The 19,317-nt window shown below is 50.0% G+C and overlaps 6 protein-coding genes across 6 annotated transcripts; 4 read left to right on the top strand and 2 right to left on the bottom strand.

Moving 5' to 3' along the window:
• Positions 1 to 19: 19 nt before the first annotated feature.
• K444DRAFT_520680 (nucleotide sugar dehydrogenase) lies at positions 20 to 2,202 on the bottom strand (the record flags this gene model as incomplete). Its single annotated transcript, XM_024874063.1, has 3 exons — positions 20 to 1,288; positions 1,335 to 1,858; positions 1,941 to 2,202. The coding sequence occupies 3 exons, from the start codon at positions 2,200 to 2,202 to the stop codon at positions 20 to 22; spliced, it is 2,055 nt and encodes a 684-aa protein (XP_024741492.1).
• Positions 2,203 to 3,345: 1,143 nt separating this feature from the next.
• On the top strand, positions 3,346 to 4,713 carry K444DRAFT_497830 (glycosyltransferase family 4 protein; the record flags this gene model as incomplete). The annotated part of the gene is made up of 1 exon (XM_024873308.1): positions 3,346 to 4,713. A coding segment is annotated over one exon (1,368 nt), but the record flags the coding sequence as incomplete, so codon positions are not given.
• A 5,254-nt stretch (positions 4,714 to 9,967) lies between these two features.
• K444DRAFT_288837 (uncharacterized protein) lies at positions 9,968 to 10,541 on the bottom strand. The gene has a single exon (XM_024871636.1). It carries the CDS (start codon positions 10,456 to 10,458, stop codon positions 10,144 to 10,146), a length of 315 nt encoding a protein of 104 aa, XP_024741494.1. The 5' UTR covers positions 10,459 to 10,541; the 3' UTR covers positions 9,968 to 10,143.
• Positions 10,542 to 12,243: 1,702 nt separating this feature from the next.
• On the top strand, positions 12,244 to 13,161 carry K444DRAFT_520630 (uncharacterized protein; the record flags this gene model as incomplete). Its single annotated transcript, XM_024874059.1, has 2 exons — positions 12,244 to 12,743; positions 12,792 to 13,161. 2 exons carry the CDS (start codon positions 12,244 to 12,246, stop codon positions 13,159 to 13,161), a joined length of 870 nt encoding a protein of 289 aa, XP_024741495.1.
• Positions 13,162 to 15,148: 1,987 nt separating this feature from the next.
• K444DRAFT_288990 (uncharacterized protein) lies at positions 15,149 to 16,763 on the top strand. Its single transcript, XM_024871637.1, has one exon. It carries the CDS (start codon positions 15,290 to 15,292, stop codon positions 16,304 to 16,306), a length of 1,017 nt encoding a protein of 338 aa, XP_024741496.1. The 5' UTR covers positions 15,149 to 15,289; the 3' UTR covers positions 16,307 to 16,763.
• On the top strand, positions 16,764 to 19,190 carry K444DRAFT_288991 (uncharacterized protein). Its single transcript, XM_024871638.1, has one exon. It carries the CDS (start codon positions 17,221 to 17,223, stop codon positions 18,901 to 18,903), a length of 1,683 nt encoding a protein of 560 aa, XP_024741497.1. The 5' UTR covers positions 16,764 to 17,220; the 3' UTR covers positions 18,904 to 19,190.
• Positions 19,191 to 19,317: the final 127 nt, after the last annotated feature.

Raw genomic sequence — 19,317 nt, forward strand, 5'->3', positions numbered from 1 at the left:
GGAAACCTTCTCCTCCACATCAACGTCTGCCTCTCCATCCCACCCTGCCAATCCCTTCAGCCCTAACACCCAAGCCCCGCATCTCATCCGCATCCACCACCCCCCTTCCGTCAAAAACCCACTTCGGCTTCTGCAAATGATACGCGATCCGCGCCCAATCCAGCTTATCCTTCATATTTCCCTCTTTACTCAGCACAACAGTCTTCTCCAGCTCATCTCCCAATTCCCCAGCACACAGTTTGCATTCCTCTCCACATTCTTGCTCAGTCTCAAATCTTTGCAATGGGTCGTCGACCGCAAAGGTGGAGGTGAGGAATTTTTGAAGTTGGAGGATCTCGGATTCCGTGGGTTCGAGACGGGCGAAGGGCCGTGGGTCAACTGGTCCTTTCTTCGACGCGGGTTTTGATTTAGGGACGAGGGTTGGTGATGAGTTCGAGGATGAAGGCGAGGTTTTAAACTCATCGCACTCCGTCATGATCAGCACGGCATGAGCATCTGCACACGCGGCGTATGCATCAGCGTAGACCTCAATACTGCCACCATTTTCCTTTAGCACCTCCTTCCCTACCAGTTTACCGATCTCGGCTTTGACGGTAGCGGGGTCGCAGCAGGGGTCAAAGACAGCGAGTTCGCGGGGACAGTCTTCGAGAAGAATCTTGATACATTCTAAAGCGGGACTTTCGCGGGTATCGTTTGTGTCTTTCTTGAATGCGTAGCCGAGGATTGCCAATTTCTTGCCAACGATAGTGTTGTTTAGACAGCGAACCGCTCTCCGTACAAAGCGCTCGCGTTGCCAGACATTGACGCTCAGGACACCAGTCCAGTATTCTGCCACTTCGTGCAATCCTAGGCTTTCTGCAAGGTACACCAGACTCAGGACATCTTTCCGAAAACAGCTTCCGCCAAACCCGATCCCGGCTTTCAGGTACTTGTCCCCGATCCGCGGATCCATGCCAACGCTCTGCGCGACCTCGGAGATATCGGCCCCTGTCGCTTCGCAGATGGCAGAGATTGAGTTTATTGATGAGATGCGCTGGGCGAGCATGGCATTTGCGACGAGTTTCGAGAGTTCCGAGGACCAGGTGTTCATTGTTACTATCCGGTTTCTCGGTACCCAGGAGCCATACACGGAAGCTAGAGTCTCGGCTGCGCGGCGGCCGGCAGAGGTGGATGAGGAGCCGATTATTACGCGGTCCGGGGAGAGTAGGTCGGTAATTGCTGTGCCTGCGGCTAGGAACTCGGGATTGGAGAGGACTTCGAAGGATTGGGTTGGGCGGTGGACTTTGAGCTGTACATTATTAGGCAGGTTCTTGAGATGGGGGGAAAGGGCTTACTGTGTCTTGGATGAGCTCTGCCGTTCTACAAGGTACTGTACTCTTTTCTACGAGGATTGCCCCGGGCTTGGCGTGGATGGCTATTTCTCTCGTCACGGCTTCCAGAGCTGTAAGATCTGTTGCCTTCCCGGAACCCATTCCCCGCGTTTTTGTAGGTGTATTGACAGCAATGAGTACGATATCTGCCTCGCTGATTGTTTTCGAGATCTCGGTAGAGAAGAAGAGGTTCGGTACACGTGCTTGGATTGCGATTTCGTCTCTGTGGTCTCCGCATTGACTTTCGCATTCTGAAGTGGAGGAGCTCGCAGAGGACATGCTGTCTAGGGAATCGGAACGTGTGGCTTCATTGTAAAAGGAGCATGCTTTCGAGCCATCTCGCGCGATTCTGAGGATTTCGTACAGGCCTGGTTCGTAGATTGGGAGGTGCTTCGTCTTCCACTGCTTGATTCGGACTGGATCTCGGTCCACGACTGTGACATTGATATGGGGGTTTTGGAAGGCCATTACGGCTGCTGTAGGACCACCTATTGAAGTGGTTAGCAGGAAAATAGTTTAACGTGCCCGCCAGGTCGCAAAATGGTATGTCAAAATCATGTATAAACTCACCAACATATCCCGCCCCAACACAGCAGATATTATTCACCCCGGCTCCGCTCGCCCTCATCGCTGCATCCAGAGATGTACTGCTCGTTCTTTGCTTGCCCCGCCCCGAAGCAGCATCTTCCAACGCATCCTGCAGCTTCAACGCCTGCAAGACAGGGCTGAAAGTCAAGCTGCCATCCGGAGTCGTAGGCGCAGTCGAGATATCGAGGAGGCCATCCTCAGACGCGTCGATATTCGACGAAGGTATTGAGGGATGTCTGTACATTTTTGCAGGTGTTATGCGGCCGTCACGCAAGAGATTTTGGGAGAATTGAGGTATGTACTGCTTCTTTTGCCTTTGTCAGCCGTAAACACCAGCAGCGGAAGATTGCAGGCCCTGACCTTGAAACCTGGAGCCCATGAAGCTCCGAAGACTTCACGGGATTGAGACGCGTGGCGAAATGATCCAGCAGGTGAGAATCACGCGAAGGAGTGCCCGTCTAGATCATTTTCCGTTGGTGTGTTGCAGCCGTTTGCTCGCGGCAGGAACGCGCCGTGACGAGGAAGGTACTGAAGTGAAGTGTGTCTTGACGCAACAACAAAGAGGATGAAAGTGAAACTAGAAGTCTGCAGCAAAATAAAGATCTCACTCACCGATGCAGCACAGGTCTACGGAAGAACGGAAAATGGAGTCAGCGGCTGTAGCGACATACCACCGACGAGTGGTGACCGCAAGCCATGTCCCTCTTCTCCTCCTGGCCTGGCCCTCCAGCCAGCAGCAGCTGAGCAGGATGATCCGCATCACAAGGCCGAAGAATGCCGAGGTGTAGGTAGCCTGTGCAGTGTGCACCAGGTGTTTTGAGCATGTAGATGTCAGCTGGGGGCCAGTAGAATGGCACACGTTGGCCAAGGCTGTGGCAGACAGATTGCGACGGCGACGGCGACGGCGACGGCGATGGTGAAGAGAAGTGTGGTGGGGGAGCGGAGATGTCGCTGGTGTTGGTGAGAGGAGAATTCGTCCGTCAGCCTCGCGGCCACTGATTTGCCCCACGTGGGTTCGTGAGGGGACCACGCTGCACTCGCGCTGGAACACGGCTGTGGGTTTGTACGGGAGGCCACCAATCGCAGGCCTGTATTCTCAACGAGACGCGGAGCAGGCCATCGCCTGGCTCGGATGTCTTGGTGGGGGGGGAGGGGCACTGGTCATCCCTGGCAGCTCCATGGCAATGGCACGCTGGCAAATGGGGGCGAGTCACGCAGCCTCCGATAAATGGAGAGTCTGTCGCGATAAAGGGCCAAAAGGCCCTCTTATCGCCGGAATCAATGAGGGGCTACCCCTCTACTGCCCCTCTGTTGCCCTGCATTGTGTTTACGCTCTGCCCATAACATGGAAATCTCGCCAGGAGAAAACACCTCCAGCCCCCTCGAATTCCCCTCCATCCTCAAAGGCAAAAAACTGCTCCTCGCAACAGAGTCCTTTGGCCCAGTCAACGGCGTTAGCAGAACAACTCTCAATCTCGTCACCTACCTGCGCAGCAAGGGCGTGGACGTCGCTGTCGTCGCGCCGGAGATCAGCACCGGCTCTGATTCGACGCACGTCGGCACCACAAACACAAACCCAGATCACATTGAAGTCCGCCTTCAAGGCTATCCTCTGCCTTACAACCCCGAACTCTCTGTCGTTTACCCCGTCCGCCTCTCTCAACTGTACGCAAGGACTTTTCAAGGCCCACCAGATCTCATATATCTTGCGAGTCCGGCGAGTTTGGGATTTCAGGTCCTGTTGCAGTTGAGACAGCAGCAGAATCCTGTACCGGTGTTGCTTAATTTTCAGACGGATTTGAGTGGATATTGTGAGATTCTCTTTCCTCGCCCGCTGGATCATTGGGCGGTATGGGTTTTCCGCTCTGTTCAAGGATATTTGTTCCGCCATCCCTCGGTGCGGACGGTCTTCTATCCCTCGCTATTCGTCCGGAAATATCTTGAGAAGGCTGGCGTTCAAGATGGGAAAATGATGAATCTCAGAAGAGGTGTGAACTGCGAGATGTTCAACCCTGCGAAGAGAACGGAGAGTATGAGGAAACAGCTGGCGCCGAACGGAGAGCTGATTCTGACCTGTGTCTCCCGCTTGGCGCCGGAGAAAGGCTTCGAGTTCTTGAGTGAAGTGGTCAAGAAGTTGGATGAGCGGGGCTTCGCATTCAAGCTTCTCGTTGTAGGAGGGAACAAGAATCTGGAGGTGGTAAAGAAGATCAAGGATATGTTCGGGCACCTGAACGACGAGGGGAAGGTGACGTTCACCGGGATGCTGAAGGGCGAGGAGTTGGCGAGAGCGTATGCCGTCGGCGATCTATTCCTTCACTGCTCGATCACAGAGACCTTCGGCTTGGTTGTATTGGAATCGATGGCGAGCGGCGTCCCGGTCATCGCTCGAGACGAAGGAGGCCCAAGTGAGATAGTCGCGGACGGGAAATCTGGATACCTAGTCGCACCCCAAGACCTGGAAACTTTCGTCGAGAAAGTCCTGAAATTAGGCAACGACGCCCAACTTCGAGAGCAGATGGCGATGGAGTCGCGGAAGATGGCCGAGGATGCAACTTGGGAGAAGATCAACAACCGAGTTGCGTGGAAACTCGCTGAAGCATTGGAGCATCAACCATGCCAACAACCAGCGCAGAGTAATAACGCTATCCCGAGTTATAGCTGGCTTTTCCTAAGCCCGGAGCTGAGAGGGTGGTTGATTAGTTTGATTGTTGATATGAGGTTAGTGGGCGGCTTGGGCATTATTGTTGGTGTTTGGGGTGGATTGGTTATTACGTGGTTGCTGGTTCAGTCAAGTTTGTTTGTTCGAGCGAGGGCGCCTTGGGTAATAGCATTTGTGCGTGCGTTGATGTGAGCATAGCGTTGTGGTGCATGGGTAAGATTTCAATTTTTTTTCGTTATATACCCTGATGCTTAATTCAATAGAAAGAAGAGATTATATCATTAGTCCTATGATTTGAGCTCACTGTTTGCATTCTGCTGAGCTTGATTCGATACTAGACATGGGAGGTGAGGGAGTGTGGCGGATGTCCCCCTTTTCTTCATTGGTCACGTGATATCCAAGTAGTTTCTTGTAGACTTCGCTCATACCTCTCTGTTCGCAATTCTCAGTATGCTCAAGTCAGCCCCACACATTCTTAGAGTTTCTAATTGGCCTGGACCTAGGCACACTCACCCCTCCGCCACCCCTTGCAAGATGTGGTGCCTCTTACTTCATGTCGCACCTCAATATATTCTCCTTCCTAGAACGCCCTACAACAACTACCACTCTTCCTTTAGTTCACACAACCAATTCCTCAACTATGACGTATACTCAAATTACCTATCCCACTGCAACGCCCAACCAGTGTGTCAAATGAATAGATTAGATTAGAATACTGGCTAGTAATCTAATTTATTCATCAAAAATACCCACTAATTATATTCTAATCAGATTCTAATTGAGGTAATCATGAATATTCATGAATACTTTGATTACTATACACGTGACTGTCTCACGTGATATACTAACCTAATTAGGTATGGCTCCCGATCTAGCATCGTCTTTGCAAGGCTTTCGACCCACTAATTAGACAGCGAGGTGGCGCTAAGGAGACACTAGAGTGGGATCTCTACTTAATTAGGCTAGCGTATCACGTGCAATGGTCACGTGCAGAGTAATCAAAGTATTCATGAATATTCATGATTATATATTCTAATCTAATCAAATTATTTAAGCATTGCGGTAATTATATTCTATTCAAGCTAATCATGAATATTCATGAATATTCGGAATACCTTGATTACTTTTTTGACACACTGCGCCCAACGAAGCATGAACCTATTTCTCGGCCATCCGGATCCAGAACCATTCAATTTCGGACGCCGAAGCCAAAGAGCTGGTGAAAGAGTGGAAATACGCCACCGGTGTCGATGTACAACGTTTTCAATAGCAGCCTATTGTGGCATCTTCAGGCCTGAGATTTGGATGTAGTTTTTTTCGCAGTACCTTAATCTCAATTCGGGAGATGTGATTTTACTTCCGCTTACAAGAAAAAGAGCAACAGGAAATGAGGATGGGAACGGACAGACAGAAAATGTTTTACGGTGAATTCCGCGGGCTGACAAGAGGACTTGTTAACTAGATTCTTGGAGTCACATTCCAGTTAGTGTTGGGAGTACCAGCAGCTCTGTTTTCTCTGGGTTTCTCCTTTACAGCTGGAGTGGATCGCCCAGAAGTGGCAAAAATAACGAGGAGTTACCGAACGTCGGGACAATATTTTTGGGGATTGGGATCGCGCCATTCCTTGTGAGGTTGGTTGGCTTGAGGAGTGTTATTAGTTCAAAGCAGCACGGAGGTATGTGACAAGATATTGTGCTGACTGACAACTGAGTTTACTTTTGTTGACACGGGCGTTGTTATCACTTGGGTGCTTTTGGCCGGGTTCCATACCGGGTTTGTGGCACGGGGAATGATAAAGATGAAGACATTTCTGATGCTTCTCTGGCTGGTCTTGCTGAACTTTGGCTTTTGTCTTCTGCCAGTGCTTTGTTACTTCTCAGAAAGCAGGCTTGAGGTGAAGACTTTGAAGAGGAAGGAGGATTGAGTATTGAGGGATGAGTGTTGCGTGTGAAATCTTTCGCATAATATCAAGCAACACGGAACTGGTAAAATTAACTGCACTTTCTCGAATTTGCTCTTTCTAGTTAGCGAAGTATAATTTCAAGTAAAAGAAAAGTAAAAAACAGTAAGTAACAACAATCCCCATTTGAAAGGTTGCAAACCAAACTCGCTTATTAATGCGCACCCACACAGAGAACCAAAAAGGTCCTCATTCTAGCCTGTAGGAGACCAAAGTTGAGAGATCTCTCGATTTAAATCTTGTTCACCGCGTTTCATGAGCTCCTTAGCACTCTCCAACCATTAACCGCCGACTTACCAACACCTTCAGCTCAGGCTTAACACAGCCACATGACCCACACCTCGCCTGCCGGCCTCCGCCACCCCCTGTCCAGATCAAACACCAACATCGAAGCTCAACTCAGAGCAACTTTCCCTACCCCGACAGCATACATCCAACAATCTAATATCTCCCTATTTCCAACCGCCAGAGGTTGACGATGTATTGATTCGAGAGCTGTCAAGGAGGAGTGGGGCTGTCGGGATGTCTTGGGAGAGGCCGACAGTTTGTGTGGACACTGTCATATAAATGTTTGTGGTGATGGAGGGAACAGTTGACGGTAGACGAAGGGAAATTATGGGTGTCGTCTTGCTACAAGGCCACGGAGCGAAGTGTAGCTGTTTTGCCCAGCATTAACCTTGAAACCAAAATTGCAACTTAAAAAACCTAAGAAACTTCATTACTCTTAGATCAAGGCCAACGTGAAGACGGGCAGACTATATTACAGAACGAATATCTCATACTATCTATCGAATTAAACATTTTGGTACATAAGCCACAAAATGCGGGAAACTCACGCAGGAGACAGTGAGATGTCCTAGCAGAAAAGCCGTTTTGAAGGCTCAAACTCTTGTATTTGGGAGAAGAAGACACCTCATAGTATTTTTTTTAACATTGGAGACCTATTGGCTCAATTTTGGAGTCAGAGTGGGCTCGAACAAACCTGCCATATTTTCCCCCGTAGCCCTCGCTTAAAATTGTCTTAGCGAGCCTACCCCTAAAGCAGCCGCTGAACCCCTCGCTGAATATTGGTGGCGTCAAAGCCACAGCTGGAAGAAGAGCGCGACTCCACCAAACCTCGTTTACAATCACTTCCACAGTCTGTTGCTTACCATGTTTGGATCAGACTACGAGGTAGAAACCGAGCGTGGAACCCTGTATGGAGGTAAGGAGCCCACCACCCTTGTGAAATGTCCGTCTAACCTCTGCCTCTATATTAATATCTCTGCTCTCTCTCGTGTTAAGCGTTTTAAGCCAGAACGCAGTCGGAACCGAGGTGGTGAAGGCTCCGTGAGCAGATACCTACAACTTTCAAATCACGTGATTTAAACATTGCGAAAGTGGAAAAAGGGCAGTGTTACGCAAAATGAATGAATTTCTCAAGGATATTTGACATTAAATTATTCTGACTAATGTGTACCATCCATTGCCACTATCTTATCCGCACTACAAAGTTCAAAGAATCCCGAACGCCATCCCAAATGCATATGTCCCGTCTCGCTAAACCCCCTTCAAATTCATCCCCTGTCAATCTCCCTCCCTTTCCTTCCATCGCCCCATCAATTTATTGCTGAGAAACAGTGACTGGCGCCCTGCTTGCCTGACCCTTCTTCAAGTACTCAACGCTCGGGTGGTAGTTCATGCCATAGTATGCTTGGTATGCGGCGTTCACCTCCTTGTTGTGCTGCTTCACGGCACCGATGACTTTCTGTGCGACGTTCTTGAGGGAGCTGTGGCTGGAGGTGGAGTGTTGAGGAGCAGCTGAGATTTGGAGTGTGGATGCCATTGCGATTGTGTTGTTTGTTTTGTTGGTTGGTTGTTTTGTGTGTGTAGAGCGAGGATGAATAGAGGAGTGATGTGATGTGCGGGTGTGTGTTTGCTGTATGGGTTTTGATGTGAGTGGATTGAGTTGTGTGAAGATGCTTTGATTTGAAGATTATGTGATGATGTTCTGAATAGTGAACTGTACTTTGGACAGCGAAGGGCTCTCCTTTTATCCTCCTCAAGTCGCCATAGAGTCAGGGATGAAAGATGACTTTTCAAAATATGTGTAATTAGTATCCTACGCTTCGGCAAAGCACGCCTTGCCCATGTCATGTCAATCCGATGTGACACACGCCCTGAAAGCCTTTTCAGCCACATGCGCCCTAGCTAACGCCCCACATACCGCATCCGCACTGCGGAATTCAACAAACGGCGTTCGGCTCAAGCATCGGAGTGCCAGATCCGGTAAATAGGCTACTCGTACGTGAGCGGCTTCGCTCAAAACCCATGTCGTCTTTGTCACACTACGCACCTCGAAAGGCGCAGTTGGATTACAAATTTTCAGCAACGACCCATCTGGCGGCTTTGATTGGGTGTTGCCGGGAGCCGATGAGTAAGAAAAATGAGGGCCTGAAAATTTCGGCCGGCATCACGTCATCGTGCATGAACAGAAAGATCTTGCTTCGAGAAGAATCTCCAGATTTTAGAGTTTGCACGTGCAGAGAATATACTAAGTAAGGAATCCGCGTGAACGAAATTCTCGAATGTCATTCGCGAGGTGACTTTTGGGTAGTTGGGAAAAGTTCGAGGGCGGAAACGGACGAAGTTGCGGGTAGTTCTATTTTTAGATTCTAAGAAATTTTTGGAAATTGAGAATGAGGAGGAAGAGATTTCTCGAGTGCCGTCAATGACACGTAAGGAGAAAAGTAACAGTGAACATCGCAACTGAAGGCCGAGATTGCTGTGAGGTGGGGAGCTCCGCAGAGAGCTCTCGAGTCTCGAAGGAAGAGTTCGGGAGCTCGCAAGAATCTCTTGGCGCGTCCATCAAAGGGTATATACGTTGAGCAGAAAGGTTGGTTTTCTGATTAGGATAGCACTCTGGACCAAAAAGGGAACTTCATGCGGAAGGCTAGAGTTCTTTCTCGCCTTAAACCATCGAGAAACTGATCCATGCTGACAAATCAATGAAGTCAATCAGTGGTTCTGATCTGTATTGCCATCTGGTATTTTTGATCCCAGCATAAAAGAAAACTCGCATAATCAACATGGGCTGGTGAGAGGCAGTGAGGGGCAGTTAACTCCGTTTTGAGTGAATGTAGGTAATCAGCTTTGACGAAGGGGATGTAGGGGCGGTTTGGAACGTCGCGGTGATTGGTTGCAGATGGGAAACTCGGCAAAGGAAGACTTGGATGATGATAACTGAGAAAAGACTCTTGCATACCTGCTTTGGAGCATTAGACGAGAAAGGTTTGCTCGTTTCTTCTCCGAATGCAAACAAGGCTTTTGAGCTAACCATCGAGTCGATGCTGACCAGTGATGGACTGTTCTTGTGATGTCGTGGCTCGGAGATACAATGAAGAGAGAAATGATGCAATGAACTCAAGGTTTTCGGATCAAAAGGCTTCTGCTAGAACCCTCCCAGATTGAAAACAAGTGTTCACTCTCAAGAAACAACTTTGCTTCTTGTTTCCCCAATCTCCGCGTCTGTGGGTAGTAATGGTCAGACGATGAAAGGGTGACGAGGATGCAAGCCACAAAATAGTTTAATGATCGGATGAGAGTTTCGAAACACAATTTCCGCATCGATGACGAGTGCATTGGGAGCCATCTAAGGAGTAATCAGGCGGAAGGCTGGATTTTGACTGCGCTCGGAGCCACAAATGGTGGGTCCGATGAGGCTTGCGTCTTGAATGCCTACGCCTTGAAAAAGTGGGAAGATCCTCGCCGGAAGGCTTGAAAAGCTTGAGAAGACATCTATTGAGGCTAGTGCTGAAGATACTCCCATTCATACATCGGTCTATTTTGAGACTTGAACAGCACGAATGCAGCACGAATGCAGCTACCAAGTGGACGGTCATGCATGAGGCCAGGGGTGGTGGATGCGTGGCTTTGACTCCTCGATCGATACGCCGGACAGAAACATACAGCCATTGGTCTTCTCAATGATGCTATCCTGGCATCCCCTTGATAAAGAGATCAAAACGATGAAAGGATAATGAGGGATGCAAGCCACAGAATAAACAAGCAGGCCACCGTTTCGAAGTGACCGCATAGCAAACGTGGGGATCGACAATTTGACAGATGTCGACCCAAGGACTGAGCCTCCCTTCAGCATGTGGTGTCTGCTTTACATACCCCATGATGCTCGAGTTCAACAATGACATATAATTAGAATCACCTCCACTTGGCCCGTGAGGTTTGGTAAGTTACTCGGTGGTCTCCAGAGGCGATCAGGAGACGGGTTTCAGTGGGCCAAATTGCGCAATGCGCAAAATACCTTCCAAAGATAGGAGAAATCAATGCCACTGAGCATGGGATGGCTTTGGAATACAATTTTAGAGGATCCTAGGCCTCGCAATCGAGAATTCGTTGTGATGATGCCTTGCACCCACTGGCTTCTATGTGCTTCGTGGCCGTGAGCTCGTGATGACCCGAAACGACCTGCATCGGCGATAAGGCGTGGCGCCGCTGATCTGATCTGAAGGAGCTGTTCCTTCTCGATCACGGGAGGGTAAGGAGGTCACTATCGTCGAGGCCAAATCTTGGTGTTGTCACAGAATCGAGGGAGAGGTTATAGGCGGCTCGGCTGGCTGGCTGTGAGTGGCTCGCTTAGTGCAGAATCTTAGTCATTAGGCTGTCAGCCCCTGGCCTCACCAAATTTCTGACACGCGGCGAGCTTCACTCTGCAACCATCTCCGTCTCGGACTGTTCGCGCACTGGCTGATCTGCCACAACCTCCTGCACACCATCTCTCACTCTCTGTGGCTCGACGCTGCTTCATCGCCAAGGCCGCGCAACTCTAGCCTCCGATGAGCCAACCAGACGTTCCCACCGGGCGACAGTCATTTAGAATTTCTCTGTGCACTCGCCCTAGTCGAAGTTTGGCGAGAAATCCCGAGCACCTTGACTGTCTCATGGTCTCCACTTCCCTTGTATTGCCTCGTTTCATTCATGCCCTCTCGCTGGGAGGCCTCGAGATTCAGTGCGGAATGGCCCTCTTGAACTTGCTGCGATCGGCAGCTGGACTGTGCGTCTTCCTGATTCGGCGGGTGCATCCGACAAAGTCTGTCTGGGATACGGGCAAGGTCACGCCAGTCCGGCCACGATCTGTATCAAATTGTCCAAAATGCTAGCTCCTCCGTGTCTGGAGCACAGCCATTGCTGCACATCTCGGTTTGAGGTCGATGTGATCTCCTCCTGCCCTCGAACTTTTGGTATGAACGCGTGATGCCTGTCCCAAAAGTTTCTTGTTAGGGCTCGTCTGCCAATGCCTCCCTTCTGCTTCTATTCTTACCTACTTCTCCTTCCTGTATCTATCTTCGCCCATCTTCATTGACCGGGTCTAGAAACAAAACATTAACAGGTGCCTTCCCTTCGATTCTTGGGCAGGCCCCTTCCTCTTCCATTCTCTTGCTGCCGGGCCATCATTCTTTCGTTCCCTATTGCGGCAGGGACGACCAACATTCATTCATTGATACCACTACCGCCGGCCGGATACTTGGCCAGATAATACAACAACCTTCTCGACCTCTTCTTCAACCGCCAACATGTTGGCATTCACAACTTCTCTTCTTTTCGTTAGCCAGGTGGTTTCTGCTGGAGTCATCAACGATATGTCACAGCTAGTTCGGAGGGAACACTCGATGGAGCAAAAGATGCGAAGGGTCGTGGACGCTCTCATCGAGCCGATAGAACGGAGGCAAACGACAACGGGAGCTGGAAAGGTCAACGTTACCGAATGGGATGCGCAGACTGCAGCGGCATGCACAGCATCGCTGGAGGCTCTGAACGGCGTTGCGAGCAACCCTTCTGGAATGGCTGTTTGCTATAATCTGCCGTTCTTGGACAACACAAGTGGAGTATTCGAGGCCGACCTTCGATTATACATGATCTCTGCACCAACTGGAGGATTCGCGAACATCGCGAGTCCGAACGTACAAGTGGGACTGGCATACGACGGAGCAACCGTGTCTGCTGTCAACGCATCGTCGTTGAAGCGAAGACAAGAAGATGAAACTTCGTTGATCTCGTGGCCGAGGGATGAGGAGAGATTACAAAAACGAGTAACGGCGCCTACGCTGGTTCAATCATATGCCTTTGTTGGACAAATCAACAAGGACCTACTGGCTACCAATATGGGGACGTGAGTACAATTACTTTTATTGCCAATGTTCTATGCTGACTTAATTAGAACCGCACTGCAAAAGATCCTCGTTCCAACCGTCACATTGACGGGCCAAGGAGCCACCGGTCAAACGGTGAACACAACACTCTCGAACGACCAAGCAACCTTCGTATCCGGCGTCTTTGCCGCCGTTGTCACGCCCACAAAATCACGAGTCCAACCACCGATTCAAACCCTCGTAGTAGCGGCAGGCTCTCCTTTTGTGGTGCCCGGATTGAACATCTTGATCTTCCCGATCGGAGCCATCATCACAGGCATCTGGACTGTTTTATTTATCGCGACCATCGCCTACGGCACAATCGGACGCATGCAATTCCGAGAACAATATCGAAGAAGAGCAGCACGAGCCAATAAGGCGGACATGGCACGCATTTAGATCGATCGAACATCAACACTTCTTTTCGTTATAACATAGTATTTTGTCATAGTGGCCTGACAGCAGCATACATTGTCTGTTGGTGGCTGGATGGAAAAGGTTGAATTTAAGAATTGGGGAAAGAAGGGCCGGTCGGCAGGGGTGAACATTTAGATCTTGGAGCACACATCTCCTCGACGGAGTCTTAACTGTATACATCCGCTTCTCATAGATCAAATCAAGATCATCAATTCTTTCCTTCTCTCGTTTCCTCGTGACATCCAGATCAAGTGTCCTTCCAGGCTTTAATTTTTCCAAGAACTTGGCCATTGCCACTGACACCGCCATGGACGTGGTCCCTGATTTCAGATTGCCGAAATTGAGGATATAACAGCTACTGCTATTGGCCGGTTGGTACAGCATGCCATGTGTTGCATAATTCCATTCTTGGTAAACATGTGGATTGCCGTTTTACTCTAACTGCATCGAGAAAGAGCTGGTGGACAGGGATACGACGCCCCTCCCGAGTGGCTGCATCTGCCAACAACACGCCCTTCACTGCCCATAACACACGACTTTTATCCCTTCTCCTTACGCTATCGTTGATCGCGAACCCATTCCCTCCATGAGCATCAGTATGTACAATTTGTGGCGCCAATACTTGTCAATGGAGACTTCGAACCAAAAGCCGCCAATACAATCAGCATGAAGCATTGAGACGCACTCTATCCATTCATCATGCGAGCAAGGGAAAGCTTCACCATTGGTTTGAATTCCTTCCCGAAGCCTCAGTTCTGCTATCTCGGAGAGTCGCTTGCGTGTAAGGTATAGTATAGGACAAGGGTAACCTTTCGTCTTTGCAATGATGTGCTGTCATTACTGCGTTGTTCTGTCACCTAGATGCCTTGGCTCGATGACGATGGAACAATAGATAGCATTTCGTCTGAAGTTTCTCACAGTTCTTTGTTTTTTGTTTTGCACTTTTATCTTTGTTTATTGTTTGGACTGTGTCTCGAATAGAGAGTACTTATCTGGATCTAGATTTTACACGAAGATCCGAAGATCCCGCATACAACTCACCACACGGTAGAGAAGGGGACAAGACAGAATGTGGGAGAATCCCAGCACAGCAGTAGCAGACCTCGTCGTCAAGCTACATTCCAACATCGACAGCATCGACCAATGTATCCAATCCCTCTCACACCGCCTCTCACGACGCCGAGCTCGAGCGGCTGTCCACTGAACGCGAGATCAAGATTACAGTGCTACAAACTGCGCACGAGAATGCGCTGAAAGAACTAGCTTCACAGAGAGAGAGAGAGAGAGAGAGAGAGGCACAAAAGCTGGCGGAACAGAGGGAGAGGGAAGAGGAGGAGCTGGAAGCGCAGAGACAGAGGGGATATGAGGAGTTGATTGCGAGGCGGAAGATGGAGGATGAGAAACGACAGGCCAAATTCCAGTAAGCAGAGGAAGAAAGGGTAAGACTGCAGAAAGAAGAGGATGATAAACGAGAGCGGGAGAGATTCGATACGGAGAGGAGCTTGCAGGAGAAGGTTGAGGCGGAGCTCGAAAGATTGGAGGATGAGATGGAGAGGGAAGTTGAGGAGGGGAAGCGGGTGTTGATGGAGTTGGATGAGAAGCGGAAGGTATGTGAAGCTAGCTTAGTAGGAGGTATGAGTGCTAAGGGGAACAGGCTATCAATGCCCAGATCGATGCGGCTCTTAATACGCCGACTGTCATTCCGACGATTACATTTAGGGGTCGAGCGAAGACGCTGCGGGGCGAACAGAAGGATATATCGAATACGTTTATAGGAGCAGCTCCTGCTGTGAACGAATCCATGGACATACCTTCTGAAGCAGAAACAAAATTGTTGGTGCTCCAAAAGAGGTTGCAAAACCAGCGGTCGACGAAGCAATGGAAACACCGATCGATCCAAAGGCGGAGTATGGCCATTCCCCGGAAGATTCGAACGTTGCTGTCTCTGATGCCAGCGCAGAATCGAATGTCACTGAAAACACGGAGACGAACGGGCGGGCCGAAAAAAAGCCCGCGGGTGCTGAAAAGTCAACCGAAGGGCAGGTGATCAGGGAGCCGAGAGAAACATCGGCCGCGTCCGGGACAGAACTTGAGCAAACATCGGGAGCAGATGAGGCGGTTAGAACAAATGCTGAGCATGCCTCCAGAATCGGAATCCAATACAGCGGACACTGCTGAAGCGATACCAGATTTCCAAAAGCCACGCCCCGAAGTCCACACTCATGAAGCTCAAAATGGCGATGAATCGGACCATTTAAAAACTGAAGACGGGCCGACTCATCCAGAAATCCACGCCATTGATACCAACTCAGTTGCGGAAGAGCCTGTTTCCGTCGAAACAAACCGTTCTCAAACTGGGGGTGGAGAGATGCCGTCGGAAACAAACCTCGCTCCCTTGGAAAGGGAAACCGCGAGTGAGGCAAGAGATGTTCGGCCCGAACCCGAGACGAAACCACCTGAAGAGGTTCACGCTACTCCCGATGACTACGAGGCATCAAGCCCAGAAGTCTTGAATATCGAACCAGTTGAAACAACCCACGATAACCCGTCTACCGAAGCAGCTGGACGCGAGGTTGAGGAGAACATCGAAGTTAACAGTTACGTGCCAGAAACTCAGGGAACCACCCCAACTTTTATTTCAACAGACTCATTTGCTGAGGGAAAGGGTGTTGATGCCTCGGAGAAAGGGTATCTAGCAGTATCGGAAGACACCCAAGTTCAAGGGGCCGATGATGAGAATGTATCTTTGGCCGAAATCCCCGAGACTACCCAAAATAATAGATATAGTGAAGCTGCAATAGACGGACGTAATATTGAGGAAGCGTCGGAGCATGAAGCTGAGCATGCAACACAAAAGCCGACACATCCAAATGAAACTGCAGAGCATGAGCCGAAAGTCGACTCGGTAAAGGAGCATCTGGACGAAGTTAAAGAGCATGCCAACGAGAAACCGAGCCTTTCGACTTCAGACGCCGACCTTCTTGTTGAAGAACAATCAATACCAGACGAGGAATCTTATGTTCCTGTTGAGCTACATCAAGAGGTTCCAGAAGGCGGCCCAAAGTTGGAAAAGTTGCAAGACACCGAGGCGCATGCGGAAAGAAAACGAAACGTCGCTACCAGATGAGAACTCTGAAATGGATGATGAAGCTCCCGATCATTCGTCGCCTGCTCTCCCAGCGGTTGCATGGTGGGAGAAAGAAAGACATGCTACGACTCCAGCCCCAGGGAACCCCAGTGAGTCGAGTTGGCTTTCGAGGTCTCCGCCTCGAGACAAGGATATTAGCATTGCAGAAGAGCCCGAACCCCAATATGTCGACTCACAGTACTCACTCCAAGAGGGCCACAAAGCCCCTAAAGACAACCTTTGGACAAGCTATGACAAGCAGATTGAGCAGGAAGAAGATCCCAAAACCGAGCAATCAACAAGCTCTGACAATCCTTCTCCAGTATTCAACAGGGAACACGGTGATGAAATTCCACACCTCTCAGATATTGACAAAGAACTTGACGACTCGGGGCACACGGTAGATGTTGCAGGCAAAGCTGAGGACACTGCTCAAGATTCTGCAAACGAGGTCCCAGATACGAATGGCAACGAAGATCAGCAAAGTTCCAATGACGTTCATTCAGCTCTAGTTGAGAGAGTTGAAAGCCACAAGACTAGTCACGCAACAGGAGACGAAGAAAGCAACCCAATCCGTGTTAAGGAAAGAGACATTGACTCGGGCTCTGAGACTGTCGATCATCCGGAAATCGAGCCACACAATGCCCCGCATGAGCAAGTGCACGATCATGGCAAGGCGCATCAACATCCAGCCGAGGACTCGACAACTCGTGAAGCGGAGCAAGACCATTCCGAGTCCCAGTCAAGTAATTTAACGCCGACCGAGTCATCGAAGCCCCAATTCTCTCACGCCAGCTCAGCCCACGTCGAACATGCAGGTGATATACACCCGACAGCGGATGGGTCTTTTATGGAGCCGGAAGATCAAGAACATGATGGGTTGGGCGACTACGCTTCAGGTGACATGACTCCGCATGCTGCAACTCAACCTGATCACAACCAAGAAGATAACATGGAAAAAAAATTTGCCCTTCCAAAACAGTAACCATCAGAAACCGGAACTGGCCGAACGGGAAATCCAAGATGAAAGACTAGTCAGTCCAACGCGTAAGTCCAGTACTTTCGACTTCGCACCGAGCACACCTCGACACTTCATTCAAGAGGAGCATCATAGCAGCCTCGCAGAATCCCCTGCTACGGTTCTTGGAGCGGGCGACTTGTTTGAAGATTCCGATGAGGAAGAGGCAGAGAAAAACCACCCAGAAGCGCATGGACATGGCCATGATACGTCTCAGGAGCCTACAGTCCAATCACCTGAGCATACTCGAGATGCTCAAAGAGACGGGCGTAAGAAAGAAGAAACCCAAGATCACACCGAAACTCGAGCTTTCTTTGTATCTCTCGTTGATACGATTAGACCAAACTTATCATTACTGAAACGACTTGCAAACCAGGAATCTTCTTCATCGCACTATCAAACCGATGATAACCACTCAGTTTCCGAATACTCTCCAGCGAGACCTGGCGAGTACTATACGCCTGGGACAATTGAGCCCGCAGGACCTTTCCAACCACAAGAGCCCGATACTGGATCGCATATTCGTACTCATACCGCTGATACCATTCCTTCGCTCGAATCGTATGCACAGTCCGATGATGCCTCGACGCCAACGACCCCATCGGAGACAGCTTCAAGCCCTTTCGTCGAAGATCCCCATGAACGGCCAAACATTCGATCTTCGTGGCACGATAACAGTGCCCTAGAAGGTTCTGACCCCACTGAACTGAATCAAGAGTTGAAGCTCCAAGCTTCTCCTTTGCATGGAGAGTTCGATCCATACAACACCCAGACATACCCCAACTATATCAGCCCCAAAGCGAGCTCAGTGAACCTGAGGTCACCGCGAAATAGATTCAGTTATTCCGCCGGAGCCGATCCTCCTCGATTCAGCACCCAAAGCAGCATCCCACCGCCATCTGTGCCAGCGAAGAGGCCCCGACTCTCCTCTTTAGACACATCTCAAGCATCGGAATTCTCAGAAAGTCGACCGTACGACCCCCCCGTCTCAGCAACACGCACGCACCATGAATCGGAGTCGCAAGCACAGTACTCTCCAACACAATCTCGAATCCCACGACGCCCCACAGATCGCACAATGGTAGCAGCGCGAACTCCAGTCTCGTCCCTGCCGATACCAAGTAATTCATTCTTCCAGAAAACAAAGTCGCTCTTCGAATCAGCATCGCAGTCCCCATCGCCTCCCGCACCAACTCGCCCTCTCTCAAGTCTGTTCACAGTAAACAAAGGCTTTCCCTCCCCACCACGCAGAAACCCCTCTCGACCGACATCCTTGATACTCAGCTCCGCAGGCCACGATGACCTTACCCCCAAGAGTCTAGACGGAGATGGCATACCACCGAGTCCAGTCTTCACTCCCCCAGCAGCCGGTACACCCACAAAAGGAAAGAGGTTGGGCTATGAGGGCAGAGGCGAGGAGCCAGTGAGACAGAGAAACAGCACCTTTTTCTTGGATGGACTCTCAAAGCTCGTGGGTTCGGGTGGGCTTGAAGACAGTATGCATAACCCGAATCGGCGCGCGAGTGTGAAGGAGAAGGAGCCGTTGCTTAGGAATACGGGGGAGGTGGATGGGTATTGACCACACTCGGGTGACAGGGGGCTGACTGCACCGGATGTGAGGATAGGGAGAGGGGCGATAAAGGTTACGAATGTGGTGAGTGTTGGGCCCGGTTTTGAGATGGAAAGGGGAGGCGCTTGAAGGTGAAGGCTCAGGGAGAATTCAAGATGGCGTGGCTTTGGTCTGAGGGGTGGAGGGCCAGGTTGAGAGCGGGTGGGGACTTGGTTGAGAAGTGTAGATTTGATATTGAGAGATAGCGATTGCGAGTCTATCTATAAGTGTTTGAATTTAAGCTACGATACCATTCCTGAGCTTGTGTAAATTTCGAGTTGCGGAAGTGCAGCAGTTGCTGGAACAACTATACATAAAAAGGTGGATCGAAAACGTTTGAAGTATAAATTCAAATTTTAAATTTGTTGTACCATCCCAACACTC

This window comes from Hyaloscypha bicolor (genome assembly GCF_002865645.1).
Source record: "Hyaloscypha bicolor E unplaced genomic scaffold K444scaffold_19, whole genome shotgun sequence".
Taxonomy (NCBI): domain Eukaryota; kingdom Fungi; phylum Ascomycota; class Leotiomycetes; order Helotiales; family Hyaloscyphaceae; genus Hyaloscypha; species Hyaloscypha bicolor.